This window comes from Carlito syrichta, unplaced genomic scaffold (genome assembly GCF_000164805.1).
Source record: "Carlito syrichta isolate Samal-C Ts95f unplaced genomic scaffold, Tarsius_syrichta-2.0.1 Scaffold308807, whole genome shotgun sequence".
Lineage (NCBI taxonomy): Eukaryota > Metazoa > Chordata > Mammalia > Primates > Tarsiidae > Carlito > Carlito syrichta.
In genome coordinates, this window is record NW_007252903.1 from 313,812 (window position 1) to 332,899 (window position 19,088).

The following is a 19,088-nucleotide window of genomic DNA, read 5'->3' on the forward strand; positions in this document are numbered from 1 at the left end:
AGGCTGCGGTGACCGGGAGCGTGCCACTGCCCTCCAGCCTGGGCGACAGAGTGAGACTCCAACTCAAAAAAAAAAAAGAAAAAGGAAAATAAAAAGAGCAAGGTTGAGACTTGTTAAAAGTGGAAAATGTATGAGTGCTATGTGATATGACCAGGAAAAGAAAGAAAAACAAAAAAGAAAATAAAAAAGCAGCAGACATCCTATCTCAAGGACTGCAGGCCCACTCACATAAAAAAGTCAAGAAAATGTCTAGTATAATTTAAAAGTATTTTAACTAAAACAATTTTAAATTGAACAGCTCGACAAACAACTTTTAATTGCATGGAAAACTCAGCTATCCTGAATGACTCATTCCCAGACAGGCAGTATGTGCACTTTCACAGAGAACAGTCCCAAATCCAAATGTTCAGAGCACTGTGGGAAGATCCATTTTAAGCTACACTGTTTACTTACCAACTCTGAACCAATCCCACTGAAGGGCGGTTAAGTAAATTATCCGGCAGAAGATTAACTTCTCTCATTGTGTTAGCCAGTCGCACAGGAAGTTCCTTTCGTAGAAACATGTATGAAGTTTTCTCACATGCATTATCTCTACCTATAAAGACATGAAAAAAAATGGTCAATGATTTTGCAGTCTGCCAGATGGAGAAATAAAGTGCTCCCATGGTAGCACAGTTACTGCTGGTTGGGAAGAGAAAATTAAGTGATCCTGAAGTCTCTAGTCGATCCTCTGAAATAGCAAGTGTAAGAAAATAATTTAATTAGAAGAGAAAATGAACATTTACTCCAAGAGGCAACCTTGAAAGCAGTTTTCTTTTTCTTAACACAAAAACATTCTTAGCGTTGCCAGCGGCAGAATAAAAGTGACCTGGGATATAATCTGAATTTGTTTTCAAATAAACACTGTGGGAAAACTGCCAAGTACAAAAGTAGTACAACATGTAAATCCACTTCTGTTCATAGGGGCTTCCAGGAGGCAGAAGATCCATTCACTCCACAAATATTCACCTACTGTGTGCCAGCTGTTTCCTAAGATTTTCTTCCAATGTGTTTCTTTAGGGCCTGTAGCTCTGCCCCTCTGGGAAGTAGCCACAGACTCCGGAGACTCTGTGATTCCAAAGGAGGGGCTCAGAGCAAGACGCAAGGTTGGCATGTGCCAAGGAAGCGGGCTCACAGGTGCGCTGGGAGGTGGAGTGACCCTACTGTGCCATATCAGGGACAAGAAGACACTGGATGACCATAAAGAAGGAGGTCAGAGTCTTCTGGAGCTACACTGTTTACTTATCAACTCTGAACTTTGCTGTGAGCTGGTTGTGCATAAAATTTATGTAAATAAGGTACAATGAGAGAAAATACACCTGGCTCCCTAAAAAGAGGAAAATAGAGCTGCTTCCTCTGCTGTCATGTGGCCAGAATAGTTCTAGCACATGTCTTGCCTGCAACCCCCAGCCCTGCTGTAAACTCCAGAAGGGCCTGATAGAAAGTGGATGAGCTTAGGAGACAGGAATATCCTCCAGGCCCAACTCCTCCATTTAGAGGAAGTAAAAACTTTGGTAAACTTCTACACTTCTCTGAGTTTCAGTTGCCTTAATCTGTAATATGGGCATAAGATTTTATATAAAGACTAAATATGATAACATGCATGGAACCTGATAAAGAGCAGGTATTCAATGAACACTGGTCCCTCCTCTGCTCTCTGTGGTACTTATGGGTCTACCCCCATCTCCCTCACACTGGCTAGGCCTCCCTGATGCTCCATATTCCCTGAGGGCTGTTCTGCAATATGGAGGCTGTTCTGCAACGAACAACATCAGGGCAAGACCCAGAGAAAGGAAGCAGAGCTCATCTAACAACTTTCTTTTCCAAACTCTCATTATTGTTCCATATGTGATAAAGGCAGCAAATTAGACTCAGAAGTAAGTCCAATTTTCTAACACTTCCAGTCACATTCTGGTTTATTCCTCTCCTCTCCCTACCAAGTAAGACCTGAAAATAAATGAGCCCACTCTTGAAAGTCATCACAGAACCTTTCTTCCCCACTCACCCCGACCCCTTTTCCATTTTCAAAAAAGAGTAAAAGATTGAAGTCTTAAATAACCTATCCCTCATTTTAAGTGAGTATATCAAAGGCCTTTGGTAAATCTTTAACTAACTGATGCTTCTTTCACTTTTTCCTTTAGCAGTTTCACTATGATGAGCACCTTAATCCCCAAATACCCACTCAAGTAAGGGGGGAAGGGTACAATGCCCCAGCAATGACCTTTTAGCATACCCCATACACATTCTTTCGGCCTTAGACAATTAACATTTAAAACATTTGCTTCCAGAAGGCTCAAAACAGAGAACTTGGGAAATCCTCAGAGGAAAAAAACAAAAAAAAATTTGCTTCAAATAATATACAGACAGTCCCTAACTTACAATGGTTCGACTTTCAGTTTTTTGACTTGCATTACATGTATTCATGAGTTATATTATTTCTGACTGATGATGGGTCCATCAGGATGTAACCCCATCAAGGAACATCTGTATATTCTTCCTAAAAAGTTCTGTATAAATATAACTTTAAATGCACGAAAAATACTGATAGTTGTCATAGTGAATCTCATTATAAAATTAAGGACCTATTATCTAAGTTAAAATAAAAATCCACATTTTCCACATACCAGGAGAAATACTTTGCATCCTGGTTAAACAGAAAGTCAACTATTTTTAAAACACAAAAGAAATGCTGATGTTCTCACTGTGGGATGACAAAGGCTCTCTCCTTTGACCAAACCTGAGTCAGGCTCCTCTGAGTCCTTTTTCTGACTAGTCAAAAAGGCTCTGTCTTGGGTTCTATCTTGACTTGCTTAGTTCAGTTTTAGCAAGAATCCTGCTGAGTCATTTTAATGGAAATCTTCTACCATTGGCATCTCATCACCCTTGCTGTCTGATCAAATTCCTCATCCCCTACCTGCTGTATGTTATCATTCTGGCCTGCCTTCAGCAAGAATCTAATTGAGTTGGTCTAGCAAGAATCCTCAAAGCCTTGATGTTTCTCTTAAGAATTTTCCTCCCGTGGACCCACATCCTGCTCCTTGCCTATAAATCTCCACTCATCCTCAATGCATTCAGAGTTCAGCCTGATCTCTTGCCTCTACTCAAAAGCCCCATTCCAGTGCTCCCTCTTGAACAGTCTTCCTTACCATCTTTAACAAGCAGCATAGTTTTGTTCTTTTTTTTTTGAGTTGGAGTCTCACTCTGTCCCCCAGACTGGAGTGCAATGGCTGCTCCTGGCCACCGCAGCCTCGATCTGCTGGGCTCTGGTGATCCTTCCGCCTCAGCCTTCCAGGTAGCCGGAATTACAGACATGCGCTACCATACCCAGCTGATTTTTGATTTATTGTAGAGGTGAGGTCTCTCTGCCCAGGCGGGTCTCGAACCCGCGGGCTCAGGCAATCCACTCACCTCAGCTTCCCAAAGGCGCGGGATTACAGGCTGAGCCACCGAGCCCAGCTATAGTCTTGTTCTTTAACAGGGAGAAGAAAGTTCTGGAATTGAGAAGAAGCTGAATCTTGTGGTGTTAAACTGGAATTGGGAGTATCAGTATGAATTCATGATCTTTCAAAATTATCTGAAAATGTACAGCCTGTTAGGAGCAGCAGGATGGGAACATGAGGTAGGCTGAAGAGGGAGGACTGTGAGCAGAGAGAGCTGGCTGGCAGGTGCGAGGTGGCCGGTGTAAGGTAAGCGTCTCTCCTCTGAAACTCATGGACCTGGATGATTTCAGAATGTAAAGGTTTTCTGATTTTAGTAAGGTAAAAAGAATTATATGCCATACGTTGTGCAATGTGGAGCATTACAAAGACACAATATAGCTGCAGGAAAATATATGAGCATTTACACTAAGTAGGATAAAGACTATCAAACTAAGTCAGTTCAGGTCAGATTTCACCACGAAATGAGGTCTGGCATCAAACATATGAAAAATAAATTCCATTTTTAGAGTTTTTGGGACTTCAGAATTCAGACAAAGTCCTGTGGTCCTTTGGGATAATAATGGTAATGACAAAGTCAGATGCTGGAGTTAAGACTTGGGTTTGAATTTTTTTTTTTTTTTTTTTTTTGAGCCAGGGTCTCCCTCTGTTGCCTAGGCTGGAGTGTTTGGCACAATCACAGCCTCAATCTCCTGGGCTCAGGCAATCCTTCTGCCTCATTGTCCTTAGTAGCTGGGACTACAGGCATGTGTCACCATGCTTGGCTAGCTTTTTGACTTATTTTAGAGGTCTCGCTTTGTTTTCCAGGCTGGTCTCAAATGCCTGGGCTCTAACAATCCTCTTGCCTTGGATTCCCAAAGTGCTGGGATTACAGGGAGGAGCTACCCACACCTGACCTTGGGTTTGAATCTTGACTGGAGCACCCACAAGCTTCATGAGGGGGCAAGTTTCTTTATACTTCTAAACTTCAGTGTAACTGCCTATAACATAACATGTAAAATAAGAACAGTGCCTACTTCGCAGAGATTTGGTAAGTAGTAAAATATGCTTAACATTTACCAGTAGCATATTCTTAAAACTTAGAGGAGGGGGCTAATGAAAGAGCAATCGCTAATAATGCTGCCCAGGATGACCAAACCGAACAGCCTGATGCCATGGGATACAAGATCAAATAGTCTGTGACTCCTTGGTCAGCCCTGAGAGTTTGGCCCTGACTGCATTCTGAGCCGGTGCAGTCCCCTGGGCTCATTTGATGATTCTGCATAATTAAAACCCAACTACTAGGCATAGTCTATAACCAAATTTCAGGAAGCATTTTATTCAAACTTCTTTGGATATATCAGCCTGTCAAAATTCGTGTGGAAACTTCATTTTATCTGTCTCTGTATCATCCATAGTACCGATTATATTACAGTGCCTCACCTATGGTAGATTCTCAATGATTTATGGAAGAAAAGATAATGCTTTCAGAAGTTTGTCGTTTTTAAAAAAGTAGCTGGAAAAAAACTCAGGTTTTGCCTCTTACATTCTAAATTTAGCTTTAGGGACAAATTCTTTGTACTTGGATACTTTAACTATACATCAGCTTAAACAGGAAGATAAATCTTTTTTAGTTAATTAGTCAACCTAAAAATAAATATGAAATGCTTGATTTTTATAAGCTTTCTGTGCCTTTCCTCATATACATGGAAAGTATTTTATCCTATATATTAATATTGGATATTCAGTTTAAATCAAAAGTTTCTAACAATGTATGTGTGTGTGTGTGTGTGTGTGTGTGTGTGTATTAAACTTACCAAAAACAAAAAAAAACAAAAAAAAACAACCTTTTGGCTTCAAATGAACATCCTCTCAAAAGGGTTCTGTTTTTATAAGTCTTCTGGCACGCTGTGTATTTTCCAGATATTCTTTCCAATTATTTGACTTCATTTTTTCCCCTATGTACTTGGCTTTTCGACAGTCCTTCATTTTGATTTCCTATTTTTATTCTGCATTTCTCTATATATGTCATCTTATTCAAATTTACCAATTAAGTTTTGCTCTAGTAACAGTTCAAAGATGACAAAAGGAGTGAGTGAGGGGGCCTGGAAAATTCTTACTTAGTGGATGCAAGTAAGTCATTAGGCTCAAATACACTCGTGTAATTCTTCAGTTTTTCATCTAAACTTGGTAATTCTTTCATTCTCTTCTGTTTTGTTTTTCACACTTCGCCCTTTCATTGGGAGGTAGGAGACAACATTTGCGAAAGGTATGACTGGTTTTGTCTGGAAAGGTTCTATGTAGCTTTACATTCACCAAGACATAAGATGAACAGGCACGGAAATACAAATGACCTGCCATTTAATGCAGGAAGCCTGCCCTGTGGTGGCCAGGAGCATTTGACTAGCCACCTGAGAGCAGGAGTTCACAAACATTATTCTTTACATCTGGTTTCCATAGTGGCTTGTATTTCTGGTGAGTCTTTAATCCTCTTTTTGACTAAATTTACAGGAGTTAGAAAAAACAATTACTTCTTCAGTTAATGAAGTCACCTGAAGAATTTTATAAGTATCGTATAATTACAACAGAAGCTAAGAACATATTTTGTACTTTTTTCCCCACGAACAAAGACAATGTCCCCTAAAACATAGCGTCCCCTCTGGATTACTTGAAGGCTCTCTTTGTTCACATCTTTCAGCTTTAACACTTGGTGGGGGATGGTTTGGGAGTGCCAATAATGAGATAAACGAGTAGAAAAGGAGAGCAATAAATGAAAAGGAGAGGACTAAGCGGAAAAATTACTAGCAAGGTACCAAAACCCAACAGAATGATACAGTTCATCCTGATAGCACTGCTTTTTATTAATACTGTCAAATAAATGTTTGAGTTTGCAATGTATTTTTCTCATTAACTATGTTAAAATGGGTAAAATATAACACAGAAAATATTATTTTCAGGTGAGCCCTTTGACTTTGTTTCTCCAGTTATATTTACAATATTTCAATCTTTTGAAAACACTGCATTTTAGAAATATAGTAATTAATTCTTGGATTTACCAGGGCTAAATAATGACTAATTGAATAGTCCTTCAAAAGAAACAACCTAAAACATGAATGGAGAGCTACCAAATGATTGTGAAGGTCTTTCCAAAGAGTCACTTTTTAAAAAACTTTATTCATACTTTAAAAATGTTTGTTTTGCTTTGTGCCCAATAATATTTCACTGCCTGAGAAGTTTAACGGTTTTCCTTTGCTTGAGAAAACCGATCCCTGAATTTAAGAAGAGATCAAAATAAGCTGCAAATTTGGGGCTGCCTCCACTCTAGGCCAGACCATGTTTTGGTTATTATTATTAATAGTGAGCCAGAAACTGCAGCAACAAAGAGTCAAAGAGCGAGGATTTCACACACACCTCATTCCCTATCAAATTCAACACCCCCAAACATCCAGATATCACACTACTTTTTTCAGCCCAATGTCTATTCTATGATGCTCACAGAAGCTGCAAGTCGGAAATTCAGACAGGACATAGAAGGGATGGATTAGCTGGGTCTCCACCAGGAAAACGTGAAGGTTGGAGGTTAACTACTAGACCTTGGGGCTGGAAGCATCCGAAAGCTCCTTCACACTCACAAGTCTGATGCTTGGGCTAGATTACCTGACTTGGATTGCCTATCCCATACCTTCTGGTGGCCTTTTCATGGGCTTCCTCACAGCACAACAGCCTCGGGACAATTGGATTCTTGTATGGCTCCAGTGAAAAGGCAGAAGCCATGTAGCCTTTTATGACCCAGGCTCAGAAGTCACACAGTTGGCCTACTTCTGCCATACTCAATTGGTCTAAGCAGCCAGAACCTTCCCAGACTCAAAGGGGAAGGGAATTAGACTGCTCTTCTTGATGGAGGGGTGCTATGGTCACACTGTAAAAAGCATTCTCATGCCATCTTTGGAAAATGCATTAACATCTCAAGATGTTAACAGAGAGTTTTAGAAGATGATTTATTGCTCAAATTATATTTTCAAGCACTCTTCTATTGCCTGAATTTATCTCTTCTGAGGTCAATGTTTATTTGTCTTAGATTCCCTCTTTCTCGCTGTAGGCTTCCCTCAGACATCAGGTGATACTTGGTTGTTCGGTCAGGTTTAAAAGTGAAGCAGCCTAAAGACTGACTGGGAGTCCTTTGGGGCTTTAGGAATAATGAGCTCTCCAAATACCTATTACAGGGGGCTTTTCGATGGGTCTTAATACCACACCAGTTGTCCTGATTCTCCTTAAATAGTTCAGTGAGTGTCTTTCAAGAAGGCACTTGTCCTTTACTTTGCTAGGGGGAACTGCCTGCTACTAATGTCCTGATGATCAGAGTGAAAGGTGGCCCTTCTGTTTGTACTCTGTCACGTCCTACCTGTCATTCCTGCTCCCTTTCAGTCTACTATTTTGCTGAGGTGGAAACACTCCTGCCATGGCCCCTGCTGCCCCTTGCTCAGCAGCCACAGTGCCTTCTGAGTGTGTTCCAGACCTGAGCTATCCAATACAGGAGCCAGCAGTCATTAGGGGAAATGGAAAGATTCAATTGTATTATGTATTAATGGTAAGTTGCCCAAGGGTGATAACTATATCATGGTTATTAGGAGAATACTCTCACGCTTAGGATGTATCTACTTAAGTGTCTAGGGTAAAGAGGTATGATGTCTGCAACTTACTCTCAAATGGTTCAGCAAAGAAAGTATGTGTGAGGTAGACAGGGAGACAGGGATAGAGATGGATGGAGAGGGAAAAGATAAAGCAAATATGGCAAAGTAACCGTAGAGACTAAGGTGCCAGACATGGGTATTAACTGTATTATTCTTGCAACTTTTCTTAAGGTCTGAAATTTTTCCAAATAAAGGTTTTTGGGGGTGGTGGGTAGAGGAACATTGAAAACAACCTAAATATACAACAGCAATGGAATAGTAAAATAATTTACAATACTGCATATTTACAGAGGAAAACATGCAGTCATTAAAAAGAATGTTTTAAAAGAAAAAAGCAGGCCACTGCTTTGCTAAGCCATGGTCTGACCATGTAGCTGTTTGAGCTATGATCACCATGTTTCCTAGCTTTGGCCCCCTCCCTTCCCTTGGGGAGGTGAATCTCTCTTCTCTCCTCTCTCTCTCCCTCCTCCCTTCTCTTTCTAATCTATTTTTTAAATAAACTATATTTTCCAATCTAAAAATAAACTAAAAAAAGAAAAAGCAGTCTTATAAAAACAAGTGTTCCTATAACCAGAGTCATTCTACTCTAAAAAAAATACACACAAAAAAAATCTCACACAAAACATCTGACACCCATGATACCCAGCATCTAATGATTTTTGTTCTTCTGATAGGAAAAGGGGGTATCAAGATGATCATGACAAATTTTTTTTTTTTTTTTTTTGAGCTGGAGTCTCACTATGTCTCCCAGACTGGAGTGCAGTGGCCACTCCCGGCCACCGCAGCCTTGACCTGCTGGGCTCCGGCGATCCTTCCGCCTCAGCCTTCCAAGTAGCTGGAACTACAGGCGCGCTACCACGCCCGGCTAATTTTTTGATTTATTGTAGAGATGAGGTCTCGCCAAGTTCCCCAGGCGAGTCTCGAACCCGCGGGCTCAGGCAATTCACTCACCTCGGCCTCCCAAGGTGCGGGATTACAGGCTGAGCCACCGAGCACGGCCCATGACAAAACTCTTAATTAAGGAAGGTGAAGGTTACTAAATCCTTCTCTGAAGGATGCCTGTGTCTGTGCTGAGGGAAAATGTATAATGTCCACTAGTCCCTTGAACCTCTCTTTAGAAATCCTGTTTGCTCTTTTGAAACAAATATGTATACAAACAGATCAGTGGGAAACCTGGCTCTCTATAAACCAGATAAAGCCAAAGCAAGTTGTGAATGGATCCCATGGTAGGCCCAGAGATTGTGCCCTCTGCTTGGGCAACCCTTCTGCCACTGCCCCAATCACTGAGTTCTATGTCCTGTGGATCCCAGGATTCCTCAGAAAATTGAAGATATATTAGTACAACACCTGTCACGTTGCAAGTGTTCATAAATATTTTCTGATCGCAACGGAAAATGTAAAACACCTGGTAAGTTTAGGTATAAACTTACCATAGTAAATAAAATCGAAGGGATCAAGATAATATTTGCTGGTAATGGTAAATTCCTCTTATAGATCAACTTCATTCTACATATTTGGTTAAGGGTATTCAAATCCTTGAAGTTAAGAGAAGAAGAGCCAAAAGGGAGATAGGAAGGTATAATACAGTGGCAGTAACAGTCAATATGGTATGTCAGGCCAGAGAGTAGAAAGCAGTAGCATGGATGTGTTCAGAACTGATATCACAAACAGAGGCTGTGATCAGCTACAGCGTGTAAGTAACAATTGCCATGTAGCCAAAGCTGCCACACACATCCATATCAACCTAATCCCAGAAGGGGATTTGGGATCTAGTATTAATGGTATTGGTGAGTTACGGATGCCTTGTCATGAAAGTAGGAATAGTTAGGTAAAGGTCACATTGTACCCATCTTTGAGGTTGACTGAGGCAAGAGGTTTCATTAAGCATCACAGTGAATAAAGAGAGTCCAAAGCCAATCACGCTCAAAGCACAAGTGACCTGAAAGTGCTATGTTTCTTGGAAAAAGATCAGCTAATTTATACAGCTGAGACCTTCAGCCAACAAACTTAAGATAATTAACAATAAAGGTTAAGCACGCCCTACCCAGTTTTTATTCTTAGCAGAAAGCTGATTTCATCTAGGAAATGCTGTGTCACTAACTTCTCATAATAAAGTCATAGCCAACACGTACTGAGTACCTACCATGTGTCATGCATTGTGCCACATGTTCTCTATCTCATCAATGCAATAATCTTAAGATTAGGTGCTATCCTTCCTATTTTGTAGATAAGGACATTGAAGTGCATTGGGATTAAGTGATTTGCACGAGCCCACACTGCTGGTAGGCACCAGAAATTAAGACTTGAGTGTAAGTCTGTGTATACTGCTTCTCATATTCCTAGAGATGATAAGGCAAACTAACAAGTAGTGGCCTTCAGAATCAGAAGAATTATTTCAATGTAAGTAAATGGAGTAGGTATCAGTCTGATAGTTCTAAAATTATAAAACTAGATAAGCATTAGATTATGCCATTTCCTGATTGTGTAACAGAACAAATTTACATGAAACTGGCATTACTAATAGAGACTATGTTTGCTATAAAGCATTGACAGCAATAGTATATTGTGTTGAATCTATGAAAAATGCATAGGTTTAAATGCTCAATCTACCTGTATTTTAATAATGGTTTTGCCCTCAACTTTGCTTAGGTATGAGACTTACATCATATAAACTTTATTCTTCATCCAAGAAATGGAAACACCTACTCCATGTGGATGTTGTGAGAATTATAGCTAAATTTACCTACTATTGTGTCTAGCAGACAATGGTACACAAACGTAAGTTCCCTTGGCCTCATGAAAAGAGTGATTTCTGGTGCCCCTTGGAAGAGGTGGCCAAGATGTTATGCCAACAACTAGCTGATTATCAGAACAGTCTCTTCCTTACTTGGGACTTACTTTCTCATTTGTAAAATTGGGGAGGTTACCAGATAATCTCTAAGCTCAAGCTCCCACTGTATGAATTTAAGATGACTTTGTTTGTGTCTCTATAATTTACAGTTATTTATCCTACATCAAACTTGCCTATTAATGTAAATTCTGAGAAAATTCTGGAAACCAGTGCTAGGAGTAAACAGCTAAGGACAAGAGGTTGAAATCAAGAAAAAGAGTACACACATTTATATTTGTTCTTCTCTGTGTTCTCCATCCAGAAAGCCTCTGACAACACTTTGGATAAAGGATAACTGGATTAACAACTCACACATTCCCAGAAACCACTTCTATTTCAAAAATCTTTAAGGGAGAGATAGTAACAGTAGATACAGTTCATGTATTTGTCCCAGCTTCTCATTTATCTATGAGCTCCTCAAAGGCAGTGACTATGCCTTAGCAATTTCCCAATGCTTCTTACCTTCTTTCCATTTCATTCCAAATCCAGAATGTTCAAATAACGCTGATGGACTCCCGAACTACTTTAGTGTTAACCTTCAGGGCATCTCACAGACTCTAACCCTTAAAGTGGTTCATAGCTCCTGGGCAAAAATGTTACTGGATCTTACACTGTGATCCTTAACTCCGGAAGCACACTACAGTTATGTGGGTAACCCAAAAGTACCAGCACCTAGACCCTACCCCAGGGATTGACATAATTGGTTTATGTGGGAGAGACAGGTGTCACTAGTTTTAGGAGCTCCCCAGATGATTCTCATGAGCAGCCAGGACTGAATACCACAGGCTAGCATCTAATCACAGACAATTCAATGAGGAAAAACAAATCAAAGAACTCCTCAGGCCCAGACGGTGGCTATTAAGCATCCAAAATTTTTCTATTTATGCATGTAGTTTCAGTCTTTATTTTCATGTTTGAGTTTTGTTTCAGCCTCTTAGGAAACTGACCACAAACATCTCCGTAGTCTGTAAGAGATTTTTCAGCATTATCAGCTCTCTTTTTTCCCTTGCTCTCTTAGATTATCTTAAATGGAGGAAAAAAAAAAAAAGCTGAACAAACCCATGAAGGAAATGGTTGTATTTCAGGATGTGGTAATGCTTAACAGGCAGTGACAACGCATTTGATGGTCCTTTCCTCCAGTTTGTTTTATTCATATATTATGCCCAATCCATGACTTACTTTCTCACCTATAAAAAAGGGTAGTAAGACGACTAGGTGGGCAAATGCTTGGTTCTATACTACCTACTATTATGTAATTTTCTTACCTGCAGTTTCCTAATTTGTAAAATGGACGTGGCTGTTTTGAGAATTAAATGATACCATATTGTATACCAACTGTTGGTAAGTACTCAGTGTTGGTAATGCTAGTGAATCTGTTAAATCTTTTTCAGTTGTCATACAGGATCTCTTTCTTTTTTTAATCCTCTTTATTCTGTTTCACTGGAGAAGCCTTTTAATTAGCTTCACTGAAACCAACTCAGGTCCAAGAAGCAGGAATATGAGTATGAGTACATAGGCGAGAGATGACATGGTAAAGAATATGTAAAGAGCACTAACCAGGGCTGGGCGTGGTGACTCACGCCTGTAACCCCAGCACTTTGGGATTACATGTCTCTACAATAAATCAAAAAATTAGCAGGGCATAGTGTCATAAGCCTGTAGTCCCAGCTACTCAGGAGGCTGAGGCAGAAGAACTGCCCAGCAGGTCAAGGCTGTGGTAGCCGTGATCATGCCACTGCACTCCAGCCTGGGTGTCAGAATAAGATTCCAACTCAAAAAAAAAAAAAAAAAGCTGGGTGTGGTGGCTCAAGCCTGTAATCCCAGCACTTTGGGAGGCCAAGGCGAGAGGACTGCCTGAAACCAGGGGTTTGAAACCAGTCTGGGCAACTTGGGAGACCTCACCTCCACAATAAATGAAAATGAAAAAAGAAATTAGCCAGACATGGTGGTGCATGCCTGTAGTTCCAGCTACTTGGAAGGCTGAGGCGGCAGGGTTACCTGAGCCCAGCAGGTTGAGGCTGCGGTGGCCATGACCATACCACTGCACTCCAGTCTGGGTGACAGAATGAGACTCTAACTCAAAAACAAAAACAAAAACAAAAAACAGGCACCAGCCAAAGAAACAATGCCCCATCCATGACTGACAGTTTCTAGAGAACAAGATACTCACTGTGAAGCAAGCAGCTTCCTCCCAGAAGAGTATATTACATATAAATTGCTCACAAAAGCACATTATATGACCAATACAGGAATGGTAATATAGCAGTGACCACTTTACTTCCTATCTAAGTTTATTACAAATAAAAAAGCACTCACTTGAGTACATTATATGACCAGTATGAGAACAGTAATATAACAATGATTGCTTTGCTTTCTATTTAACCACAGGATCAGAAGAAGAAATTAACCAAATTTATAAAAAGTCCACAGTCGGGTATTAAGAAATATCTGCTACCCAGCTTAAGTAAACATTATACTCTACTAGAAGAAATCCAAAAAGAGGTTCAGAGAAAAGCCCAAGTATGTTCTGGTCTATGAAAATGTTAACAATTGTTAGGAAAAGGTATGTATGTTACAAATTGCAAAGAGCCCTACTATTTTCTGGCCAACAACACATGGAGAAATATTTAACTTCATGGTGTAGGAAAATGTTAGAGAGATGATAATTTATTCCCAACAGTGAGACTATTATACACTGACCTTCAGGCCCTAGTAACAGAGAAAGCAACACTGGTAAAACTCAAAAAGTCCAGGAGAATCATAGGTCAAGTCTAAGAATGGAAATAAAATCACAACTGCTTAGGCGACCCTTAGGGAAATAATATACCACTGACTTAGAACCTCACGTATTCAATTAGAGGGAATATAAATATTGACCTGCATAAATGTAATAGTTTACTATAATTTTTGTGCCATTCATTATGGCAAAAGGTATAATCTCAGAGTTAAGATGAAATAATGACCAGGAACAAAGTTCTCTTTGAGGGATATGAAGGATACCTACCACAGATCACAATCAAACCCAGGTATTCCACAAAGGGAACTATGGAGGGAACTAGCCCTCCCTGCTATTAAAGTGAAATAGGCTAACTGGAGATATTTCAAGGCTAGTTTCAGTGCCAGGTTACATGACAAAGGTGGAAAGCCTAGAAACACCAGGTAACCCACCCACAGTCCCCTTAACACGTTTTCAATAATATGCTAGTCAATGTGTACAATGACTAATTTATTAAGAAGAATAGGTGGGCACGAAAAGCAAGACTTTTTAAAAAAAATTTAAAGTGATAAATAAGGAACTACCCTCACCAAATTTAAACATAAATTACAAGGTAAAAGTTAACATGTGATATTTCATTAAAATCAGAAAAGTCCTTTGAATAGAATCCACAAATATAAAGTACTGTGAGCTTAGTATGTAATAACACAGAGACAGCAATAGAGAAAGATTTGAGGTCTTAATAAATGTTGTACAACTGGACAATAAAACAGGACAAAATGACTTAGCTACAAAAGTCTCATCAGAAATGGCAATAAACTCCAGAGAAATTTAAAAATAATTTACGAACTCTGCTATAGGTGATAAATCTGACCACGATAAAGGCACTGTAAATGATATAGGTGATATTTAGTATATGGAAACTTCAGACTGTGCACTAAATAAAAAGAAAACCAACATACAGTGTTAACATATGTAAGTATATAGGCAAAAGCTGGAAGGGCTACCACCAAAAAAAAAAAAAAAAAAAAAAGGATGAAGAATTATAGCAATTTTTTCCAAATGTCTTTAATACTTTGATAATAGCTTTGCCAAAGAAGGGAATACAATGGGGAAACAATATTTACACAGCACAATAGCTTACTATGCTGAATATACACAAGGAATTCATGCAAATGATGAAAACCCCAAATTCCAGGTACTAAGTGGTCAAGGGCACTTTACACACTACAAAATGCAGAGAGCAAGCCCAAGCAGGGGGAAAATACTTTAATTCCTATGTTACCTATTATACAATTAAAATCATAAAACCTCATTTTAGCAGGGACATAGAGAAACTGGTACACTTAAGCTTTGCTGACAGGCCTGTAAATTAAAGCTATAAAATGTCTCAAAGTCTTCCATATGATAACTGCACTCAGAGGCAGATACCCTATAGGTAAACCACCCACTTACCTAGAAAAGTCTTTTAGCTACCCCAAAAGTCACATCTAGATAGGTTTTTGCTTTTTGTTTGTTTGTTTTGAGTCAGTTCTCACCCTGAGGTTCAGGCTAGAGTGCAGTGGCAGGACCACAGTTCGCTGCAGCTTCAACCCCCCAGGCTCAGGCTATCCTTCTGCCTCAGCCTCCTGAGTAGCTAGGACTACAGGCGCATGCCACCATGCCACCTAATTTTTTTGTAGAGACCGGGGTCTCACTATGTTGTCTAGGCTGGTCTCGAACTCCTGAGCTCAGGCAATCCTCCCACCTTGGCCTCCCAAAGTGCTGGGATTACAGGTGTGAGCAGCCCAGCCAAGGTTTAGTGTTTCCAGCATGCAGGAGAAACAGTTTAACCACTTAGATGCAAATTAAGAGCACTCACTGCTCAGTTTTTTAAACAGAGAACTAAATTATCTCAGACCAGGGACTGTCAAACTTTTTGTATAGCACCAAATAGTAAACATTTTTGGCTTTGTGGGCCATAGAGTCTCTGGCAACTATTCAACTCTGCTGTTGTGGAGAGACAGAGGCCTCAGACAATATGTAGTGAATGAGCATGGCTATGTTCCAGTAAAACTTCATTTATAAAGACAGGAGTTGTCAAAATCCACAAAGAATGAACCCTAATGTAAACTATGGACTTTAGGTGACAATGATGGGTCAATATTGGTTCATCGGTTATAACAAATGTCCCACACTGGTGCAGGATGTTGATGGAGGCAGATACTGTGTTTGTGTGTTTGCGTGGCGGGGGGAGCAGGATGGGTATGTGAGAACTCCGTACTTTCATTCAATTTTGCTATGAACCTAAAACTACCGTAGTCCCTTGGTATCCTTGGGGGATTGGCTTCAGGATCCCCCATGGATACCAAAATCCACAAATACTCAAGCCCTTTACATAAAATGGCAATTTGCATATAACCTGCACACAACATCCCATATACTTTTTTTTTTTTTTTTTTTTTGAGTTGGAGTCTCACTCTGTCACCCAGACTGGAGTGCAGTGGCTGTTCCTGGCCACTGCAGCCTCGACCTGCTGGGCTCTGGCGATCCTTCCGCCTCAGCCTTCCGAGTAGTTGGAACTACAGGCGCACGCTACCCTGCCCAGCTGATTTTTTGATTTATTGTAGCGATGAGGTCTCGCTGCCCAGGCGGGTCTCGAACCCGCGGGCTCAGGCAATCCACTCACCTCAGCCTCCCAAAGGGGCGGGATTACAGACTGAGCCACCGAGCCCGGTTTAATTTTTTGATTTATTGTAGAGATGAGGTCTCACCAAGTTGCCCAGGCGGGTCTCGAACCCATGGGCTCAGGCAATCCAGTCACCTCAGCCTCCCAAATCGTGGGATTACAGGTTGAGCCACCGAGCCCAGCTACTTTTTTTTTTTTTTTTTTTTTTGAGTCTCACTCTGTCACCCAGGCTGGAGTGCAGTGGCACACTCATAGCCACCCCAGCATAGAACTGCGGGGCTCCGGCAATCCTTCCGCCTCAGCCTTCCAAGTAGTTGAACTACAGGCGCACGCTACCACACCCAGCTACTTTTTGATTTACTGTAGAGATTGAGGTCTCGCCAAGTGGCCCAGGCTGGTCTCGGCCTCCCAAAGTGCTAGGATTACAGGCTGACCCACCAAAACTGGCCCTCCTATGTACTTTAAATTATGCCTACACATCATTTGCCTGGATTCAACACAGTACTTGGTGCAAGACAAGTTTGAGTTTTGCTTTTCAGTACTTTGAAGAAATTTTTCCCCAAATATTTTCTAAGGCTGGTTGAACCCACAGATGTGGAACCCACAGATACAGAGGACTAACTGTACTCTTAAAAATAAAGTCTGGTCAGGCATGTTGGCTCACGTGTAATCCCAGTACTTTGGGAGGTTGAGGCAGGAGGATCGCTTGAGGCCAGGAGTTCGAGACCAGCCAGGGCAACAAAGCAAGACTCTGTCTCCACCAAAAAAAATCAGCCAGGCATAGTGGCATGCACCTTGTAGTCCCAGGTACTCAGGAGGCTGAGGCAGGAGGATCATTTGAGCCCAAGAGTTCAAGGCTGCAGTGAGCTATTATTGTGCCACTGCACTCCAGCCTAGGTAACACAGTGAAACTCTGTCTCAAAAATAAAATAAATAAATAAATAAAGAATAAAGTCTATGCATTAGGGGGAAAGAAAACAGATGGCTGGCTATAGTTGAACATTTCTATCTTAGACCAGAGAATTCCTGAAATAAAAGGATTTGCCCAACTCTGAAATCAGATTATCATGAAAATAAAATAATTGAATGCCCATACAATATAAAGGAAAAGGAAAAGTGGTGATATATCCAGTAACAAAACCAAGGCTTTCCAAATCTTGCCAACAGTCTTATCAATTTCCCAAAAGCTTAATGGGAGGAAACCACGCAGCCATCAGTACGTGAGGCTTTATCTCCACTTCAAAAGCACACAAAACTTTAAGTGCTACAAAGACAAGGCCAGAACTATGACTTTGATGTCTGAGAGCTGCCCCAGAGTCTGATAAACCAGGTTATGTTAAAATTCAGCCTTATCAAATCTTAAAGGCCCAAAGAGCCAATTCTTTCTTTAAATGTTAAAAACCAAGTGTAATATGCCAAGTTAGATATCTTTACCCTAAACAAAAATGTCCTCTTCTCCTTTAATTCTGAATAGTTGACTCCCGTCTCCAAACAGTTTGGTCTAATTCTTGGCAACACCTCACAGCAGAACTTCACTGGTTTCAGAATAGGTCTATCATGTATATATGTAAAGGCACAAAATAAACACACGCGGAAGCGGAACAAGATTGTTTTCCCTTTTCCTAACTTTTTAAATCATTTCATCTTCTCCAGGAACAAAACCACTGTCCTCCCTACTGATAATCAGGCTTCAAGGAGCAAAATGACTTTAAAAACCAAGACTTTAAGAAAAGAGTCATTTGGAACCAAAGCTCATTACTCAGTGAGGATAGAATCTTAAGATACTTTCTAAAGGAAAACAGAAGGTGGCTGGGCCCTTAATCCTCAAGAACAGTCAGAATGGGGAAACTGCTGCCTTCTAAGAGCTCAAGGCTCTGAGGTTCACAGAGCTAGCATGATTATGGTAGAAATCAAAATAGGAGGTTCTGTGAAAAGAAGCCAGGGTTGTAGACAACCTGCTTCTGGTGGTTTTATATGGGAAATGCTATATTTAAATGTGAGGACACTATAGAAGTTTAAACTTATATAACAACTGACTAAATGAAAGTGACAACGTTTAATAACCTGAATACAGAGTCAGGCATGCCATCAGTAATCACTGTTTATGGAGTACCCCTCTGTGTAAAGCAGGCTGAGCTGAGGAAGCTGCAGGAGGTTACAAAGAAGAGGTGAGCACCTGCTCTCTGGAAAGAGACAATTGAGGATAAAATCAAAGAAAAGAAGGCAGAAGCAAAATACCTCTAATACAAGTGGGGCTGTGCAAAAGTAACTGGGCAATAAAACAAATGGGAAGCCAGTCTGCAAGGAGAGGACAAAAGTGGTTAATAAGGCAACCAGAAGTGAACAGGGTAACGCTGAAAGATGAGAAGCAAGTCCAAATGAAAATGTGAACCATTTTCTACCAATTCAGTCAACATTCAGAAGGTTCTATCTTTAATGTATGCTGTAATAGTCCAACATTAGGAGGACTTTTAATTCATAGCAACTCCTTAAGGGAAAGACAGAAATCAAATTTGTGCAAATATAACTAGGAGTCGCCGGGCTCGGTGGCTCAGCCTGTAATCCCATGCTTTGGGAGGCTGAGGTGAGTAGATTGCCTGAGCCTGCGGGTTCGAGACCTGCCTGGGCAACTTGGCGAGACCTCATCTCTACAATAAATAAAAAAATC

At 40.5% G+C, this 19,088-nt stretch overlaps 1 protein-coding gene across 2 annotated transcripts in view; it reads right to left on the reverse strand.

Annotated features, from left to right (window-relative positions):
* Positions 1–19,088, reverse strand: part of PDK3 (pyruvate dehydrogenase kinase 3) — a 75,916-nt gene that overhangs the window by 49,247 nt on the left and 7,581 nt on the right. For both annotated transcript variants that reach the window (XM_008065821.2, XM_008065823.1), the window contains exon 2: positions 454–595. In XM_008065821.2, the coding sequence (XP_008064012.1) occupies positions 454–595 (142 nt within the window). The remainder of the gene's footprint in view (positions 1–453; positions 596–19,088) is intronic.